The 21,696-nt window shown below is 35.8% G+C and overlaps 1 protein-coding gene across 9 annotated transcripts in view; it reads right to left on the bottom strand.

The window, feature by feature from the left end:
• Positions 1–21,696, bottom strand: part of LOC106867954 (N-acetylated-alpha-linked acidic dipeptidase 2) — a 670,339-nt gene that overhangs the window by 28,623 nt on the left and 620,020 nt on the right. For all 9 annotated transcript variants that reach the window (XM_089365978.1, XM_089365976.1, XM_089365974.1 and 6 more), the window contains 2 exons: positions 14,682–14,764; positions 736–867 (listed from right to left, as the gene is read on the bottom strand). In XM_089365978.1, coding sequence (XP_089222104.1) covers positions 736–867; positions 14,682–14,764 — 215 coding nt within the window. The remainder of the gene's footprint in view (positions 1–735; positions 868–14,681; positions 14,765–21,696) is intronic.

Genomic DNA, 21,696 nt, shown 5'->3' with positions numbered 1-21,696 from the left:
AAATTGATCTCTTCAGGGTAGTTGGAAAGGATGCTATGGATGTAGAATAAATTTATTTCAGTCTCTTATTTATTTTCTTGAGGCTGGGTTTCATAGCAAAGTACATTGTTATAAGCAATGGGCATACAGCTGAGGTGGTAAATTCTTTGTTGGATTTTGGTATAGGAATTAACTAAATGCAAATGTTTTAGAGAAGGATGACAGCATTTTTGATCAAGGAGCACGAAAGAGATGACAGGACTGGGATATGAGGTGCATTGCTGTATTCAAGAAGACCTGCCCACCACAATAGCACTCAAATCCTAAAATCAAGGTGCGACATAAAAAAGCATTGATGTGTGTGCTGATGTCACATAAAGGAACACCCGTACAGTCTGCAAAGTGGTTGGCATTAGGAAGGGCATCTAACAGTAGAAACCAAGCTAAAACAAACTATGGGACCTGGAGCAGCCCCTGGCCTTGCTAGTTTCTGTCAAACCATCCAACCCATACCAACATGGAAAATAAATATTAAATGTTGATGATGATGAAACATGACAACAACAATATAATAACTAATTAAAAATCTACATCAGTAACTGATGTATTAGGTCATGTGATCAGTGTTATGTATTTAGTAATGTAGATCATCATTAATGAAAAAATGGCAAAGTTGGTACGAATATTTTTATGTTGAAAGAATAATCAGTAACATTATAAAAACACATTTCTTACAATTTTAGAAAAACTGCTCACCTTTTTGGCACTTTTATACATAACATCTTGCAGCAATGGGCTTGTATTTATAGACAGTTTATCGTAAAAGTCAAGAGCATAATCCACATTTAGATATGCAACAGCACGTTCATACAATTCTTTCATATGTTCCTGGAATGGAGCAAAATAGTAAATTAGCAAAAAAAACTGTCAACACAGTATTTAAAAAACAAGTAAGAAAATATCTGTAATTTAAGAGAAAATCTGTAATAATATTCTTGTCTCTTAAGTTTGCAATTTAGCAGCATTTCATTGTTCTTCACATACAGAGTTCAAATTCCACTGAGGTAGATTTTACCTTTCATCCTTTTGGGGCCTCTATAAAATAAGTACCTGTTGAGCACTGGAGTTCAATGTAACCAACTTACCTGACTCCCTAGAAATTGTTGCCTTGTGCCAAAATTTGAGGTCAATATTCTTATATCTTAAGGTCATTTCGGGTAGTTAGGTTAGTGTAATTCATGGACAGAATACTTCTGTGTTTATGAGAATCCCAAAGCATAAGTTTTTAATAGTAAATGCTAAGGGTAACTTATGTAAATCAGTAAATCTTTATCATAAAGATAGCACCTTAAAAGACACTCTTTTCAAGGTAACATTTTAATAAAATATGAGAAAGAAATTGATATAAAATTTTAACTGTGGGTACAATACTTGCCAAAACTCTTGTACAATGTTTACTACAACTGCTGTACACTGTTTATAACAACGGCTCTACAATATTTAAAACAATTCATTATCATCATGTCTTATTGGGAGCTACTGCTCCTATACAAGTCATTTGGCAAGATTTCTTTGGTTGGATATTCTTTACAGAGTGTACTGGGTGCATTTTTTCATGGTACTAATACAAGCGTACTCAGTAACCTAATACATATAGACCAAGAAGGGGAATACGAAAGGGAACAATGGCAGTATTTCTAACACAATTATCATGCAAAGAGACCTTCACTCTGAAATAACAGCTTTATTGCTAACAGTAATAACAGCTCCCTGAACTTTTTCCAACCTGTTCTTACTCTGCCTACAATACTTTCTGAACAACCACAACTCCTTCCAATTATATCTCCTAGATAACAGAAACTATTTGCTACTTCAAATGAACCATCAAGACATTTTAGAGAATGTATTTCCATTGCACATATTGCTTCAGTTCATCTGTCACATACAAAGCTTAACTTCTCTGTTGGTCTGCTTTTGATTTCACTTCATCTCTTATTAGTTTATAGCTTACATTGAGTACAACTCATCATTGTGAGCACTTTACATTCTTTTTTCTATATGACAGATATTTTTTTTCTCTGAAACATTGTTTTATGGCAAAATGCCTTCCGTGTAATCACTCTCTTAATTGTCTTTTATGATACACAAGGATGTGGCATACCTATTCTAAAACTAGGATGCTCATGAAATCAATAATATAATTACTAGTTATTTTTTATCATTTAGCAGAGGGGGTGCCCAACAAGATTGCACTTAATTTAATGTTAATTAGGTTGAAAAATGTTATCTCCAAATAAAAATTATGTGAAGCTTGATAAACTGTGTCCAAAATTACCATAGGCATATGTAATTGTTTGGAGTATTTACTAATAAACATGTGGTATTTAACAATAATGCAATCTCAATGGATATTAAGTTACATATTCCAAAATATAATGAGCAAAGCTGGTTAGCACAAGCAAAGATAAAGTTTGGATTTATTAACAACTCACAAGTTCAGTTTCTTGTACTCTCAACTGCTTAGGATGTAGTATGCAATGTGTAAACAAGTTATTCTACGGTTAGGTGTCTGGCTAGAGAGCTAGTCTACAGAGAAATCTTACAGCATTATAATTCCAGTAAGACTGGTGGAGTGGTGCATGTTCAGAAAGGTAACATGATAGCAACTACTCTGTTTGTAAGGTTAGTCTGCTGAGAAGTGATAAGGGTGAGTGAATGGATCGATATGGTTACGATTTCTTTTGAACAGCAGGAAGTCAATGGTAACTGGAAAAATATGAGTAGGGAGGGAATTACAGAAAGAAAATGTAGAGGTTAGCATGGGGTCTGCAGTAAGAAAGTGATACAAGACTAATAATCTTCAAGGTGCAGAGCCTATTACAGTAGTGGTAGTAAAGCTAAAGAAAGGAGATAGCATATCTATGGGTCAGCAGTTGGAAAGTGTTGGCGAGTAATTGCATGCCAATCAGTTGCCTGGCCTTTTTGGATGCAATCTCTGGTGCTTGAATGTTTAGCAACAGCACTGTCATAGATGTGGGAACAATATGCCAATATGAGTCCCATCTGAGCCTTGTAAAGGATAAGTGATTAATGGGGGATGATCTTCTGGCTCTGAAGAATGCCAATCTTTACAATGGAATCTTTGTTATATCAAGTATTGGCATTTGTCAGGAAAGATCCTCTGTGATGGTATAACCCATACTTTGTTTCAATATATGGGATTTGATAATAATACAATAGAATATTATTGATAACAATATATTATTTCAGAGTTGCACTTGAGAGTTAAGTGACTTACTTTATGTGATGTAATCATATAGTCTCACTAATGTGACAATATTGATTTCTTTTTTTCCATCCAGTACAAAGCCACTATTTTATATTTATTTATTTAATTTTTGTCAGGTAGATGAGGAATATTTGATTTAATTGATTCCAGAATATTACAAATATTTATGTTGTTGAACTCTGGAGACTGAAATATTGCATCTACCTTCTTGATATGTGAATTTGAAAGATAGGAAGCTAAATAGTGTATGATATTTAGTTGAATGTTCTTCTATCTCTATTAGTTTCATTGTTCAAGCCATGACAGTATTGGTTTCATTTTGACAAGGCTCAAAGGTCCTATAATTTAATGAAGATGGCCAAAGTTATGATATTAGTGGTTTCATGGAAGAAAAAAGAAAAGAGCTTCAATATAGAACCAAGATGATGTAAATGATATTTCACAGGAAATTTGGTTTTGCAGTGTTTGTCCATTTTGAGACAATATTAATGCTGACATGTATCTAGAGATATACAGTCTAAAAAGATGGGTAGAACATGTAATGATATTATCACTAACAACAGATGGTCAAGTGGTAATAACAGTAGAGTGAAGAATTTAGTATTTTTTTATCATTTGGAGTTCATGAGGTAACTATAGTGTCACATATTCTCTCAAGAAGTTAAGATGACACAATAACAGGTAAAATAAACAACATGCAAAAGATAAATGACATGTAAAATAAAAGCATTATACCAAACTTCAAAGGGACTACCCTCAAAATGATGGTATTGCTCATCACCAAATGTCTCTAAATATGCATAATGGAGTATTCAACTGTACTGGAACACAATTTAAGAAATGGTTAAGTAAAGGGGAAAGTGGAGTGCCATAACTCAATCTAGTCACAAAACCTTATTTCTTCAAATCATATCTTGTTTTAACTTTTGCACTAATTTTATTTATTTCCATGTCTGTTATTATTATTATTATTTTATGTTTGACTTTTGTTTTGCATTTGTACAAGTTGGATCCAAGTCTCACCCAGAGACCTCAAGAGACAACAAGTTAGAAGTTCATGTAGATGTTATGCCTAGGGTACCATATATTTGGATTTGTACTGTTTTGTTCAAGTGAATGTTTAAGAAACCATAAGAAAATTATGTTTGCTTTAAAATTTGAGATCACATAGATAGTATTTTACGTAGGATATGGGCAGTTCCCATGAGCAGTATCTTTTGAACTTCAGCCATTTTGGGGTTTCCTGGTATCTGAGCTAGGTAGTAATCAGCCCGTTTCGCTGTCATTCCCAGGGCACCTATGACAATAGGTATTGTTTTCGTCTTCAGATTCCACATTTTGCTAATTTCTATTTCAAGATCTTTATATTTGCTCAGTTTTTGGTAGGTCTTGACAGATACGTTTATATCGATTGGGACAGTCATATCAATGAGGAGGCATGATTTTTGTCTGAAGTCTTTCAGTATGATGTCTGGCCTATTTGCGTCTATCTTTCTGTCAGTTTGAATGGTGAAGTTCCAGAGGAGTGCAATGTGATCATTTTCAAGTACTGGGGGTAGTTTGTGTTCCCACCAGTTTTTATCATGGAGCAAGTCCAGGTTTTTGCATATTACCCAGTGAATATATTGTGCAGCTCTATCATGCCTGTTGAGATACTCTGTAGACGCAAGCAGACTGCACATGGAGACAACATGATCGATGGTCTCATTTTGTTGTTGGCATATACGACATAATGGGGAGCTGCCGTTCTTTAATATGTTGGCCTGGTAGTTCTTTGTAGGTAGGCATTGATCTTGGGCTGCTATGATAAACCCCTCTGTTTCTGATTTCAAGCCAGAGGCCATTAACCATTGGTGGGTAAGGGCTTTGTCAATATCTGCATTATTCGCTCTCTTTGGGTATTTGCCATTGAGAGGTTTTCCATGCCATTTTTCAGTCATAATATCTAAGGCAGCAATTTTTGCACGGGTTTTCAAGCGCTTAGCTTTTTCTGCAGGTGTTTCTAGTTCGTCTAATTCTTGAGTTTGTTGCAATTGGAATTCACTTAGATAGTCCTTTGCCTGTTTTGTTACTGAGTAAGATGCTTTCTTGCTTTCATGTTTTAAGACAAGTTTTAGCATCCAGTCCTCAGAGTTTTTCAGATAGGTGTCTAGGCCAATTGTGGCTACCTTCATTGATAATGCCAGCTGTAGAAGTCCTCGGCCTCCCTCTTTTCTTGGTAGATAAAGACGTTCTATATCTGCCTTAGGGTGGTGCATTCTATGCATTGTCAACAGTTTTCGTATTTTTCTGTCAACATTACATATTTCAGTAATTGACCAGTTAACGATATTGAAACTGTAAGTCACGACTGGTATGGCTAGAGCATTGATCGCTTCGATCCTGTTTCTCGCGTTCAGCTCTGTCTTCAGTATTGCTCTCACCCTGCGATAACATTCTCTTCTGATCCTTTCTCTCATCACTGAGTGCTTGATATTGTCCCCTTCAATTACCCCTAGGTATTTGTAGCTGGTTCTAACTCTTTTATGACATTTTGCTGGTCAAGGTTCACATTAGATGTATTTGTCATTTTTCCTTTGATAAAGGTAGCTTTTGCACATTTATCAAGGCCAAATTGCATCCTGATGTCATCACTGAATTGTTTAACAATCGCTAGTAGGCCTTTGAGTTGTTGGTAATTTTTTGCAAAGAGCTTTAAATCATCCATGTAAATGAGATGATTTATATTTTTATCAAATATTTTATAACCATACTGTGCATCATTGAGCAATTTTGAGAGCGGTATTAGGGCTAGACAGAAGAGGAGTGGTGATAGTGAGTCACCCTGGAAAATGCCACATGAAATTCTTACATCTCCAGCATTTAGAGATTCATTGTCATTTATTATTATTATTATTATTTTATGTTTGACTTTTGTTTTGCATTTGTACAAGTTGGATCCAAGTCTCACCCAGAGACCTCAAGAGACAACAAGTTAGAAGTTCATATTATTATTATTATTATTATTATTATTATTATTATTATTAATGCTTAGTGGCATTTTGTTCATCTTTATGTTTTGACTTCAAATTCTACTGAAGTTGACTTTTTCATTCATCTTTTCAGGGTCAATAAAATAAATACAAATTGACCACTGGGTCCAATGTAATCAACGAGTCCCCTTCACTCAAATTTAAAGCCTGGTGCCTACATTCAAAAGGATTAGCCCCCTCACCACAAATTTCAGGCTTTGTGCCTTCCGTAGAAAGGATTATTATTATTGCCTGAAAAGGAAAATGAGGCTGGATAGGGAGATACTGTCACTAAGGAAGTTTGGTGAAAGGTGGGTGAATGTGGCAAGAATGGCCCATGTGAATAGGCCCCATGTGAGTAGGCCAGATGGAATGAGGAGGAGAGGGGTGCCTACCTGAAGTGTTAGAGGGTCCAAAGTATGTGAGGTTTCTTTGGCCACCTCTTGGTGGAACTCCCCTCCACCCTGTTGGAGAAGTACCTTGTTGATTTAATCTCCTTTTTAATTGTTGTTTTTTTGCTGTTTACATATTTAACCCCACTGCCCCTTGTCTGTGTATCGTCCTTTATGTCTTGTGTTTGGCCCTGGTGGCCAATAAAGAAAGTATTATTATGATTATTATTATTATTAGATAATATAGGACTGCTATGACTCCTCTGGAGGGAATATGTAAATAAAGAAGAAGAGTTCCATAATTAAATTTGCTGAACACAATATTTCCGTATCTCGCGTACCTTCAACGGGTTTGAAATTTGGTATGTCAGTCTACTTCATTTTTCTTTATAGATAATATAGGACTTCTATTAAAAAAATGAAGTAGACTGATGATGATGATGATGATGATGATGATTATTATTATTATTATTATTATTATTATTATTATTATTATTATTATTAAGGCAGTGAGCTGGCAGAACTGTTAGCATGTCAGGTGAAATGCTTAGTGGTATTTCGTCTGCCTTCATGTTCTGAGTTCAAATGCCACCAGGGTCAATACATTAAGTACCAATTACGCACAAAGGTTGATGTAATCAACTGGTCCCCTCCCACAAATTTCAGGCCTTGTGCCTATAGTAGAAAGGATTATTATTATTATTATTATTATTATTATTATTATTACATTTTTCAGGATTGATAAGTCTATCAGAAGGAGCCTCTATGTCATCACTCTATATGCTGGAAAGGGTAACTAAATCTCCCTCACATCACACATTGCTGGTTTAAATATATACACAACACACTAGATAATACAGTTTCCAATACACTAAGGCAAAAACAATGAAAAAGATGGGATGATTATGGCTTGAACTCATTTACTCATAGGTCTATAGGATAAAGTGTGAAACAGAGATAGAGAATAACATAAAACACACACTCTCTCTCTCTCACACACATACATACACTTAAGTGTGAATATGTAGTACTCACTATCTACACATGTTCCCCACAAATTAAACAAATACCAGTTAATTTTACTCAGAACTCTCTAGTTTGCTGAGATAAAAATTACTTCCATTAAAAAAGAAGTAAGCTCCCTGCAGCTTTCATATCCACCTGTGGTTAATATTCAGCAGGCACATCAGCTTGGATGAATAAAACAAGAATTTGTGTAGAGCATTCCTAGAAACTAATTACTGTATTAACATGATGAATCAACTGGAAATCAATGTGCCACCGAGAAGTGCCATATGATTAGTTCGGAAATTTTGATTTGATAACAGTTGAGAACTTGATAACAGTTAAATGGCTGTCTAAGGGTGAATTATGGGCAAAAATGATATATAATAGAGGAGTTCTCAAAAGAAATTTTTCTTTCATGTCAATACAGACATACATATATGTATAAGTCTTAAGTATTTTTGCAGACATAACATTTCACACACACACACACAAACAAACAAACAAATACACAATTGGTTGCATATGTTCATATGTATGTCTGTATCAAATATATCTTATGCTTATACATATGTTTCAAAAGGAATATATTTTATTATAGGTTTTTGTGTGTGTATGTGTGTGTGAGTTTACTTTATATAATGAAAGTACGTGTGTAGGTAGGTAAGTATGTATGTAGATATGTATATATATGTATGTATGTATGTAAGTATATACATACTTATGTATGCACGTATGTATGTCTCCTGGTTTTACTTTATGAATTTCTCCTCAATAGAGAATAAGCTGTTCTCCAATCTAGAAACAAAATTCTTTCATTGGAATACTCTTGTATGTACAAATGTTTATATGCAGGTGCAGGTGTGGATGTCACTGCATATAGGGATCTTATTACATGCTAATCCTTTTGGATGTTTTACATATTTTCATTAGTGCTGGTACCATGTAAAAAGCAATGCTGCCACCTAAAAAACACCCAGTAAATTGGTTGGTATTAGGGAGTATATCCAGCTGTAGAAACCATGCCAAAACAGATTATGGAACCTGGTGTACCTAACGGCCTTACCAGCTTCTATCAAACGCATGCCAGCATGGAAAACGGATGTTAAATGATCATGAAGATGATTATCATTATTATTATTCTGACAGTGTCTGCTGCAGCATTTAGCTGTAATCTTTTGGTAAAGTATGCACATTATGATTTTGTGAAACATAATTTTACAAAATTAGCACTGAGGCAATTAGTCAATTAACCACATGCTCCAATAATTACAGAAGTTTAAAAATATAGACTGGATGGAGTAAAAGCATATTTCTTTCCGGTTCAGCATAGATGATTTTCTTTCCCACTAATCTTTAATACTATGTTAAGGTGGTGACCTGGCAGAATCATTAGCACTCTGGGCAAAACACTTAGCAGCATTTTGTTTGCCTTTACATTCTGAGTTCAAATTCCACCATGGTCAACTTTGCTTTTCTTCCTTTTGGAGTTGATAAAATAGACACCTGTTGAGTACTGGGGTTGATGCAATCAACTTACCCACTTCCCTGAAATTTCTGGCCTTGGTCCAAAATTTGAAACCAACATTATCTTCTCACATAAGGCAACAAGCTAACAGAATCATTAGCACACTATGCAAAATGCTTAGAGGTATTTTATCCATCTTTAAGTTCTGAGTCCAAATTCTATTGAGGCCAACTTAGCCTTTCATCCTTTTGGGGTTAATAAAATAAGTACCAGTTGAGCACTTGGGTCAGTGTAATCCAAATTTGTTAGCTATGTGCCAAAATTTGAAACCAATATTAACATCTGCTGGACAACTAATTTCACCAACTGAGCTCAATTTCTTTCTATGTCCCAGATCATTATATCTGGTCAGTTAGGCTTACATTTTATAGACATCTTGACAGGTATATTCCATCAATGTTCTCTCATATATTATGTAGTTATACCCTCCACTTCACTACAGCTTCTTATATTTGTTCAGTATTATCCTTTCTATCGATTTAGTAATACAATGTTCTAACTACAACATCAATTCTCATAAGCAGACAATACTGTGATGACATTTTAAGACAAGTTACTTATGCTGTGAACAACAACCTCAGTGTTAACTCTAAAGAGCCTGCATCTTCTGCTGCTGCTTCTACTTCATGCTCTTGCTTGATGGTGCTGGGGTCATCATGTGTAGAGCCAACCAGGTCCACTAGTGCTCTCCATCACTGGTGGTCCCTCTCTGCTTCCTCCAAGGTGACGCTGAGCCTCTGGTGAACTTCCCCAATCGCATCAAACCATCTGGTGTAGGGCTTGCCATGGGGATTCTTCTAGCCCGCAGCTACTGTGTCAAATGAGAGTAAAGCCCTGGTAGGATGATCTAGTGGGAGATGGAAGACATGTCCATACCAGCACATGCAACGAATAGCTATGAGGTGGGAGGTTGCAGGCTGATGCATGTGTGATGCATGTGTGATGCATGTGTGATGCATGTGTGATGCAGGCTGATGCATGATGCATGCAATTCTTTGTTGAAAACATGATGGTACCATCTCATGTTCTCAATGGTTCTCAGGGATTTTATGTCTTGCTCCTGTATTACAAAAGTATATATTTCAAAATGAGAGTTCATATCCCGGTTGCTAGTTCAAGATAGGCTACTCTGATTGTCAATGTTGCTGTTATTTGAAGCTTTCTAGGAACATACTATGTACGCATGTATGCATAGATGTATGCACACACATATGTAAGTATATGTGCATGCTTGTGTGTGTATGTGTGTGTGTGTGTGTGTGTGTGTGTGTGTGTGTGTGTGTGTGTGTGTGTGTCTGTAGTGAGTGTGTGTTACATCCTTTCATAGAGGGTTATTGAAAAGCAAATCAAATTTTAAGAAGTAATTTAGCAAATTCTTTATCAATTTAGTGTTTTAGTTCTCAGACAATACTGGAGATCCTACTAAAATCTTACATGCAACAAGTTGCAGCATGCTAGAATACTTGTAGTAATTAAAAATTAGCATGCATGTTTTATATATGCTCCATAATATAATTTTGTAAGAATAATTATATATAACATAAGGGATGAAAAGCATGCTTCAGACATTCAGTACACCGACTCTATAGTAATAACTTCTGAATTTTATGATGACAGCATCCAAAATAGAAAAATGAAGAAAGAAAAGAGAAGGTAAAAATCTGCTGTAGGGAAGTAATTTGGAAAGGTGTTAAATGTAGCCATTCCCCCATCCTACCCTGTCCTACATTCACTTGAACCTTTAAATAAAAATGTTTTCATTACAACTTAGTCGCTGTGCAGGCAGCCAGTCAACACAAACTCTAAAACTCTAACCAGGAAGAGAAATAAATAAATCATACGTATATACATACATAGCCACACATACAATGACATCCATATTTGCACACAAGTATACATGTGTACATATATGCAAGCGTGGATGCTTGTGTGCATGTATATGTATGTACACACATACATAGTGTTGGCTTTGAATGCTGCAGTTAATAAATCTCAAATAAATCCCAAACAAATACATGCACAGCTATCCTGTTGATGTCATTTTAATTCTAATGGAAAAGCTATATTTCTCAGTTAGTAACAAGCTCTTTTTCCATTGCTGAGAAATTTCAGAAATAAAACTAGAAGACTATACAAATGTACAAACTTACATAAATAAACACACACACACACACAGAGGCATACATACATACATACATACATAAATGCATGCATGCATACATACGTATATGCAAATATGCTTAAAATATATCGTATACAGAGAGTTAAGTAATTACGGTTGTCATTTTTTCCACCAGCCTAAATTAACTTATGACAAATGAAAACTATTAATCAGCTTATGATGCGCTAGAAACAACGTGGCCTGATGGAGGGCCTCAATGATTGGGCTGAAAGATTGTATATACAAACACTGCCTCCTGCGACGATGTATCCAGATGCGAAAGAAAACATTAATTGCAAGCAGGATTCCTAGCAGCAAGATGGAGCAGTTTGAAGAGATTTATAAATGATGTACATTTAAAGCATTTATCTTAAATTTCTTCGTATGGAAGAATTAAATATAGTATAAATATTACAGTTGCATCATTTATTGAATTCTACAGAAAAATAATCCCAGAAAATCAATGTAGTATCTAATTAGAGAGACACGTTTTTAGTAACCTGGTAATTAATATGCATTATCAATTTACATTTATATTATATGTGTGTGTGTGTGTGTGTGTGTGTGTGTGTGTGTGTATACACACAAACATACACACATACATGTGGCTGTGTGGTAAGAAGCTTGCTTCACAACCACATGGTTCTGGGTTCAGTCTTACTGTGTGGCACCTTGGGAAAGTATCTTCTACTATAGTGTCAAGCCGACCGAAGCCATGTGAGTGGATTTGGTAGAGGGAAACTGAAAGAAGCCTGTCATATATATATATATATATATATATATATATATATATATATATATATATGTGTGTGTGTGTGTGTGTGTGCATGTATATATTTCTGTGCTTGTGTCAGTGTTTGTCCTTCCACCGTCACTTGACAATCAATCTTGGTGTGTTTATGTACCCATAACTTAGCAGTTCGGCAAAAGAGTCTGATAGAATAAGTACCAGGCTTACAAAGAATAAGTCCAGGGGGTTGATTTCTTCAAATAAAAGGCAGTGCTCCAGCATGACCACAGTAAAAAACGATTTTAACAAGAGTATATATATATATATTTACACACACTACATATATACATAGGCAGTGGTGCCACTTATATTTGTTATTATACTTTATATAAGTATGACATATATATATATATATATATATATATATATATGGTCTTATGCATCCGAGGAAGGTGGTGTATTTCAGATTGATGTAATGTTTGCATTGATTGATTAAATGGAGCCACCTGAAATGGATGTAATGCATTAATACCTTGACATCCTTGTTACTTATTTGCCTTTTATTCACCTTACTTTGAACTGTGTGGATAATACCAGATTGATTTGGTGCCTCAGCTTAAGAACCTAATTCAACTGAATCTCAATTATTATATATATATGAACAATAAAATTACAAGTAAATATCTGGATTTTCAAGATATTTTGTGAGATCTGTCTCATTTATTTTGGGGTTTATGAAAAGAACAAGATTTACAGAAGTAGATGGACAATGTGAAAGACAGGAGTGAATGACAGGTGGAGAGTTACACACAGGAGTGATGGCAAAGAAAACTGATAGATAAGAGAGAATAGAAAACATATTGAAAACGTTCATATTAGGTGCTATTCACTATCAGCAGATGTGGCTGGCCAGACCTGCCAAATAAGAAGACTTTGCAACATTAAATGATCTAACTCGTACCAGCACAGGGCTACACTCATATTCATGTGCTCACACTCTCTCTTTACACACACACATATATAAATATATATACATGATATCTACACACAACAACAGAAACTGTCCAAGTGAGTCACTTTTATGAACAGAACTTTCTGATATTACTCTGCTTTTTTTTTTCTCTTTTGGACTGTTGTTTCTATTACAAGCTTTTAACAATAAACTGGTGAATTAAAGATGTATGACCACTCTTCTCATTCACCCAATTTACCATTCATCCCATTTATCACATTGTTAGATATACAATACATGTATATGTGAATACAAATATAACATACACACATCCACACATAAATATCAACATCATTTTCAACATCAGACAAAATTGACTGAAGTACATTTACTACAGCTGGACACTCTTCCTTTCACCAACCCTCACCTGTTTCCAAACAAGGAAATATTCCCCATGGCCAGACTTTTTCTTACAGAAGACTGGAAACAAGTCAAATTGCTTGCATGATAATGCTTGTTTACAATGATCACATGATGTCAGGGCAAGGGTATGTACAAATACCCAGAGACCCCATATATATATATATATATATATATATATATATATATATATGTACACACACACAAATACACACACAACAGAGGATTCTTTCAGTTTCCATCTACCAAATTCATTCACAAGACTTTGGTCAGCCAAGGGTTATAGTAGAAATTACACAGTAGAACTGATCCCAAGACCACATGGTTGAGAAATAGGCTTCTTATGTACACAGCCACATTTATACATACGTGAGAGAGAGAGAGAGAGAGAGAGAGAGAGAGAGAGAGAGAGAGAGAGAGAGAGAGAGAGAGAGAGAGAGAGAGAGAGAGAGAGAGAGAGAGAGAGAGAGAGAGAGAGAGAGAGAGAGAGAGAGAGAGAGAGAGAGAGAGAGAGAGAGAGAAATATGTGTATACATGATATGGGGGAATGTTTGGAAGATTGACAAATTCAGTTGTCATGATTATCATAGATTATTCAGGGAGTGGAAGAGGAATAGAGCCCATGACCTGTACAGACTGACGTCAGTGAGGTTGATGTACTTCGGGATAATAGCATGATGTTGAGTGAGAGGATTCCAGAGTGTTGAAGGAACAAAGAGTATGTAATGTTGAAGCTTAGCAGGAGTATAATGCAATAGAAATAATGGAAGGAGTCGGGACAGATGCATTGGCTATACTTGTTGAGACTGCAAAAACAACACCACGTACACAGATAGGTCATTCAGGACAACAGGAACTGTTGTCATAGTCAAAGAAAGAAGAGGGGAAAGACAAAGCATATAGGTAGGTTTACTATTCATACACACAATTTCACTACTAATAGTCTGCACAGAGTGGATTTCAACTGAGCTGGTTTCTTGACAAACTAACTGAAGATGATGCATTCATCATGTGTTAAGGCTTACAAGATCATTTTTCATATGCAATGAAAATGTATGGTTATATTTAAACATGCATGTATATGTATATATGAATGAATATATATATGAATGAATATATATATATATATATATATATATATATATGTATGTGTGTGTGTGTGTGTGTGTGTGTGTGTGTGTGTGTGTGTGTGTGTGTGTGTAAAATGTACTTACCTCAACCCATTCTGTAGAGCCAATAAGACCCTGTTCTTCCCCTCCCCATGAACAAAATACGATTGTTCTTCTTGGTCGCCAGCCTAGAAGACAAGATGATGTATCAGTAAAAATATATTTAAAAAAGAAAAAAAACGGAAAGACAATAAAAACCATCAACATTAAAGCATATTAAGATTAAGAAAAGCAAACATGTTTTACAGAAACAGTAGCTACAACCATAATACCTGTAAGATCTGATTAAAAAAACCCCAGATAATTAGAAATACCAATAACATTGTAATTAAGAATATGGATGAGGGTTAATACTTCAGGGTATCAACTAATCTGGTAAATCATTCACCCATGGCAGTAGGTGGATATTTTAAAGATATTTTTTTTATTTTTGTGACCCCACTTCTATGCTCTCTCATTAATTCAATTCTGGACGAAATTGAATGTGGTTCAGTTCACTGAAAGGGATCAGTGCTCAGCTACATTTTGAGATATTATAAGAGGAATTTGTTGGGTAAAAATTAAAAATAAATGTGTCCAAAAATGGGAGAGTACTCTTTTACTTGTTTCAGTCACTTGACTGTAGCCATGCTAGAGCACTGCCTTTAATTGAACAAATCAACCCCAGGACTTATTCTTTGTAAGCTTAGTACTTATTCTATCGATCTCTACTGCTGAACCACTGATATATGGGGATGTAAACACACCAACATCGGTTGTCAAGTGATGGTGGGGAAGGACAAACACAGACACACAAATACACACATGTATACATATACATTACATATATGTATATACAACAGGCTTCTTACAGTTTCCATCAACCAAATCCACTCACAAGACTTTGGTCAGATATAGTAGAAGGTGCGATGCAGTGGGACTGAACCCGGAACTATATGGTTGGGAAGCAACAAGCTTCTTACCACACAGCCACTCTTGCACCTAATGCATAAATGCAACGTCTATGACGTATAGCTTTCTTATTTCATTATTACTTTTGTTTTAATGACATGTAAGAAGAAAACTGTTGTCGTCATCTTCATCATTTAACATCCTCCTTCCATGCTGGCATGGGCTGGATGGTCTGACAGTAGCTGTCAAGTCAGAAATGTGTGCCAAGCTCTTCTGTCTGCATTGGCATGGTTTCTATGGCAGGATGCCATTCCTCATGCCAACCACTTTACAGAGTGTATTGGGTGTGATCATATGCAGCAGTGAGGTCATCGAATGAGCTGCAAGACAAGATCCCTCAAATGAGGGGTGAGGACTTTTGCGCTAGGCGTCGAGAGGTTAGTGTATGAATAGTGGGACAGAAACAGGTGTCTTGCTGTAGAGGAAATACATGGCTTACCTCAGTTATATAGATATATATATTATTCATATAAATACAGTGTACATTTAAATTTATGTACACTGTATTTATATGAATAATATATAGTCTATGGACTAGTTTTTTTTCTTCTCGCTAGACCACTGGCGGCAAATAGAATTTCTAAAATTTTTTTGCTACCTTGAGATTTATTAATATATATATATATATATATATATAGATATATATATATATATATATATATATATATATATATATATATATATATATATATATATATATATATATATATATATATATATAAAGAGAGAGAGAGAGAGAGACGATGATGATGAAGATACAATGGGATGTACACTCAAGTTACAGGGAAGTGCATAAAGTGAAGCCGAGGAGTGGACAGAGTAAGTTCATGAGATTGCAAAAGCAGAGTGGGAGATAGAGAGGAGGGGAATATAGTGAGTGGACATAGGTAGAAGGAGATGGGGTGTTAGAAAGATATGTTGTGGGGAAGAAAAATCAACAGGGACATTTTGTGTGCAGGGAGGTTCACAAGGGTACAAAAAAGGGGAGTAGGAATAGAGAGGGAGGGGAACACAACAATTAATGAGCAAGGGTGGAGTAGGGGGAGGAGTTAGAAAGACAGGTTGTCTCAATAAGAATAGCAGGGAAAAGTATATATTTTTTTTCTATTTCACTTCCAGCTTCAACTGCAGTATTTTTAAGCATTCACTTGTTCTCATAATTTACTTTCTCAGGTTAAATTAATTAGGGATCTTACCTCTCTAGCACTTGTAATTTCCCTACTAGTAGAAATCAGCAGTTCAGACACAGTAGAGACATATCTGACACTACCAACTGGTTCTAGTTGCCAAATGTAGTGATTTCACTAGATTTACATTGCTAAATGCTACAAAAAGGGAATAACACACAACCTCATTCCAAATTCTAGTAAATCTTGTGTTAAAGAAAGGAATCAATATTTGTTCTGTTTTTCTGATTTTGTAAAAAGAAAAAGAAAATTGTAGAAAATCTTTTTCTTTTTCAATGTAAATAAATAAATCAATGCTAAAGACATAAATTAAAAAAATGTGCTGAAGGTGATGAGATAATGATGATGATGATGCTAGCAATAACAGTAGCAATGATTTCTTACATTGGTACAAGGTCACAAACCTTTAGTAGAAGCAGTTCGAGGTGTTTGCTTGCCTGTGTAGTGTGAAAGTATACAGGCTAATCTTCCTCTTCAGGACCAGAATATTCTTCAACCTCCTCTCCACAACTTTTAACCCTCTACAAAGCTCATATGAGCCCCATAATAGAATACTGCTCTCATATCTGGGATGATGCAGTTGTTGCATGCACAAAGGAAGGCTACTTTGATGCTTGGCATAAAGTTACAGACATGCTCTCAGTTATGCTGCATCCTCTTTGTCTTTTCAAATACTACTATATCAGTATCTATTCCTTGGATCTTATTTCTTTACTGCCCACAAGGGGCTACACACAGAGGGGATAAACAAGGGCAGACAAATGGATTAAGTCGATTGTATCGACCCCAGTGCGTCTCTGGTACTTATTTAATCGACCCTGAAAGGATGAAAGGCAAAGTCGACCTCGGCGGAACTTGAACTCAGAACATAGCGGCAGATGAAATACCGCCAAGCATTTTGCCCGGCGTGCTAACGTTTCTGCCAGCTCGACGCCTTTCTATTCCTTGGATCTACCAGGTTTCCAGCTGTCTCTACTCACTTGATTTTTCTCACACCTATATCATGTCTGCTCTCCCCTAACAATAACAACTACACTCATTCTTTGCCCTTATCTGACAGTGAATTTATCTGACAGTGAATTTATGTTATTGCCACTGGTGTCTCCAGTCCAAGTAGCAACAACATTTTCTTTCCATTCCTCACTGTCAGACAAATGACAAAATCCTAATTATCTATTCTTCATAGGTATAGGTGTGGCTGTGTGGTAAGAAGCTTGCTTCTCAAACACATGGTTCTGGGTTCAGTCCCATTGTGTGACACCTTGGGCAGGTGTCTTCCACTATAGCCTTGGGTTAACCAAAGCTTTGTGAGTGGATTTAGCAGAGAAAAACTGAAAGAAGCCCATCATGTGTTTGTGTGTGTATGTGGTGGTGGTGGTGGTGGTGGGTTTGTGTCTGTGATTACCCCACCACCACCACCACCACCACTTGACAATCAGTGTTGGTGTGTTTATATCCCCATAACTTTGTGGTTCAGCATAAGAGACTGATAGAATAAGTACCAGGCTTAAAAAGATAAGTACTGGGGTCGATTTGTTCAACTAAAAGCTCTTCAAGGTGGTGCCCCAGCATGGCTGCAGCCTAATGACTGAAACAAGTAAAAAACATCTCTGAGTAACTCAGCTTATCACACACTGCTGTTGAACTAATTGTTGCCAACTAAGGCCAATACCATTTTACTAGATTCCTGGAATTTACTGACATATTCTTAGGAAAAATGTTTAATTGGCCTCAATGCTACTTCTGCTTCTCTATTGTTTTAACAACAATGATGATGATAAAGGTGATGTCTATCACTGGAACAAGAAGGTGTCAAAATTTAAATGACCTCAGTATTTGACTGGCCCTTACTTTATCTCACCCAGCTGACCTGGGTGAGCTCTGAATTTAAGATCTAAAACAATGTAAAATAAATGCATCAAGTCATTTAGCCTAACAGCTAATAGCTTTTACCTCACCAATGCAATAATAATAATAATAATGATAATAATAATAATAATAATAATAATAATAATAATAATAATAATAATAATAATAATAATAATAATAATAGTAATAATTATAATAATAATAATAATAATAATAATAATAATAATAATAATAATAATAATTCTGAAGTGGACAGAGGAGGAGATAAAGGAAATGGACAGGAAGCCAAGAAAGCTCCTAATGATGCATGGAGCCCATCATCCACATGCAAACACTGATTGCCTATACATGAAGAGAGCAAATGGAGGAAGGGGACTAATGAGTGTGGAAGACTGTGTGTGTATCGAACTCGAGAGTTTAATGATATACTTAGCCCAAAGTAAGGAAACCTTGCTAGTAACAGTTGGGAACGAGGGAGTATTGAAAGCAGAGAAAAAAGGGAAAACAAAGGAAGAAGTACAAAAAGGACATGAAGAAGAATTATGCAAGAAGTGACTACACAATCAATTCCATGTAGCCACAACAGAAGTTGTTGGGAAAAATAGGATTGGCTAATGAAAGGAACCCTAAAAAAAGAAGAGACTGAGAGCATTATACTGGCAATGCAAGACCAAGCTTTGGCCACAGACTAGAGGATGACCCCTAGGAATGAGCAAGTGTCTCTGTTGTGTCACATCTGCAATAGAGTGGATGAAACAATTGCCCATATCACGAATGAATGTCCTAGACTTGCCCAAAGCCACTACAAGTTGTGGTGACATGATCAGGTAACGAAAGTACTACATTGGAAATTGTGCAAAATGTGGGGGTTAGAGAGAGGCAAGACGTGGTATGAACACAAACTGCAGAGAGTGGCGGAGTCGGAGACTTACCAAAATCCTCTGGGATTTTCCAATCCAAACAGGTCAGGTGCTAGAGCATAACAGACTGGACCTAGTGGTGTGGACAAGGTGCACCACATATGCTATATAGTTGATGTTGTATGCCCCTTTGACTCATGAGTAGTCAAGAAGGAAGGCGAAAAGATAGATAAATACAACCCTCTTAAGTACGAAATAGCCTGGCTATGGAAAATGAAGAAGGTGAAGATAATGCCAATTATTGTTGGGTCCTTGGGAACAATATCAGAAGGCATCAAGGGGAGTATGAAGGAAATTGGAATAGAGTGCCCAGTAAAACTATTACAAAGGGTTTGCCTCCTTAGCACAGCCAGAATAATCAGGAAAGTATTAGATAGCTGAAAAAAATGGTTAGCATGGTACTGTAGGCTGCAGATAGCAAGCCCGCTATGCATGCAAGACTCCAGTAGCTCCAACAAAACCTGTGATAAAGAGAAATAATAATAATAATAAAAATATCTGTTTTTAACAATAATTATAATAATGGTTATTTTCTTTCACAATCAGTCACATAATCAATTTTAGTCCTAAAAAATTAAAGTACTTAAATATAAAACACTGTCTCTTCAGAAATCACACTAAATAACAAATTGCGATTGAGTGACATTAAAGGAGATGGAAAGAGAAGGAAAAGAATAGAAGCACAAGAATATCAAATAAACAACGGAAAGAAAAGTAAAATCTCAAGTAAAATGTTTTGTTTTTATGTTTCTTTAATTTCCCCAGAAAATACCACAAGATCTTTGCCAAACAATGAATGATATTGATGAAATAAATGTTTTGTATAAAAGTCATTTATGTCTTAGTGTTGAAGACTACTAATTAATAACAATAAGGATGATAAGAGATATTTATTATATGACAAGGTTCAGTATATGGAAGTAGGAGAAGAGTCAGACACTAGACAATCATTCCAAATGTTTTAGATATTTCTAATGCTTGGTGCTGCCAAAACTCTGGGCTTGTCATTTCTTGTTGATTGGTCAAATTTATCTTCTATTTATTCAAGATAATAATAGCAATTTTTGTAAAGGAGAGCATTAAGTATATCGCTGGTATGTAAGCACCATTAAAGGATTAGAAGTTCTTTGTAATCTAAGGTTATTATACAACTTTGATTTTAGGGTGAGTCTCTAGTCTCCAATTACAAATAATCAATAACTTAGGGAAGTACTGATTCCACTAGACTTACTGCCTTTTGACCCACCACACTAAGGCACAAGCTATGGATGTAACTCAAAGTCCCATGGTGGGTTATATGCTTTCGTATAAAGAAATCATCATTATCAGCCTCATCATCATCATCATTTAACGTCCGCTTTCCATGCTGGCAAACCATCCAACCCATGCCAGCATGGAAAGCAGACGTTAAACGACAACGACGACGATGATGATGATTTCTTTATACACCATTGTTATCATTTCCATGGAGTTTGAGCTTACAGGCTCTCAGGGAATAAGAGATGAAATTAATATCATCTTGTTAAGTGCACTGCAGAAAATAAGGATTCCTACTGTTGGCAAAATGCCAAGAGTTAAATACCATTTTCTCTGCTGCTCTCAGATAGTAATAAAGATTTCTACCATTAGTAAAAAGTGAGAAATGTACAGAGAATCAAGCAAGTATAGCTAATTGATTTAGCTCAGGATTTGTTTATTCTTTTACCAACCTATTGTGATGAATTAGTTTGAAATTTAATGCCTAGGATTTGTTCCAGTTTCTAGCTGAGGTCAGCTTGAGGTTTTTGCGGGATTAATAAATAATTAGTCTGGGACAATGGACTGGCAGAATTGTTAGTGTTGAACATGACACCTTGCAATATCTGTTCTGGCTCTTCGCGTTCTGAATTCAAATTGCATTTGCCATCTGATCCTTGGGTGCCTTTACTTGACATCATGTTGCTGCTTGCATTCAGGCCAAGTTTCTGGTTTGAGAACCCTCTCCTGCCTCCTTCCCATTAATCTTGGAAGCCCTGTAAAGGGTCATAAGCACTGCCACTCCAGCCTTACTAAATGATACAGGAAACTTAGGGAGTGACTGAAAACAAAGTCAGTCCTTGTAGGATTTGAACTCAGCTTCTAAAGTGATGTAGC

The sequence above is a fragment of the Octopus bimaculoides genome, chromosome 18, assembly GCF_046866305.1.
Source record: "Octopus bimaculoides isolate indiv1 chromosome 18, ASM4686630v1, whole genome shotgun sequence".
NCBI classification, from domain to species: domain Eukaryota; kingdom Metazoa; phylum Mollusca; class Cephalopoda; order Octopoda; family Octopodidae; genus Octopus; species Octopus bimaculoides.
This window is presented reverse-complemented; position numbering and strand designations above follow the sequence as displayed.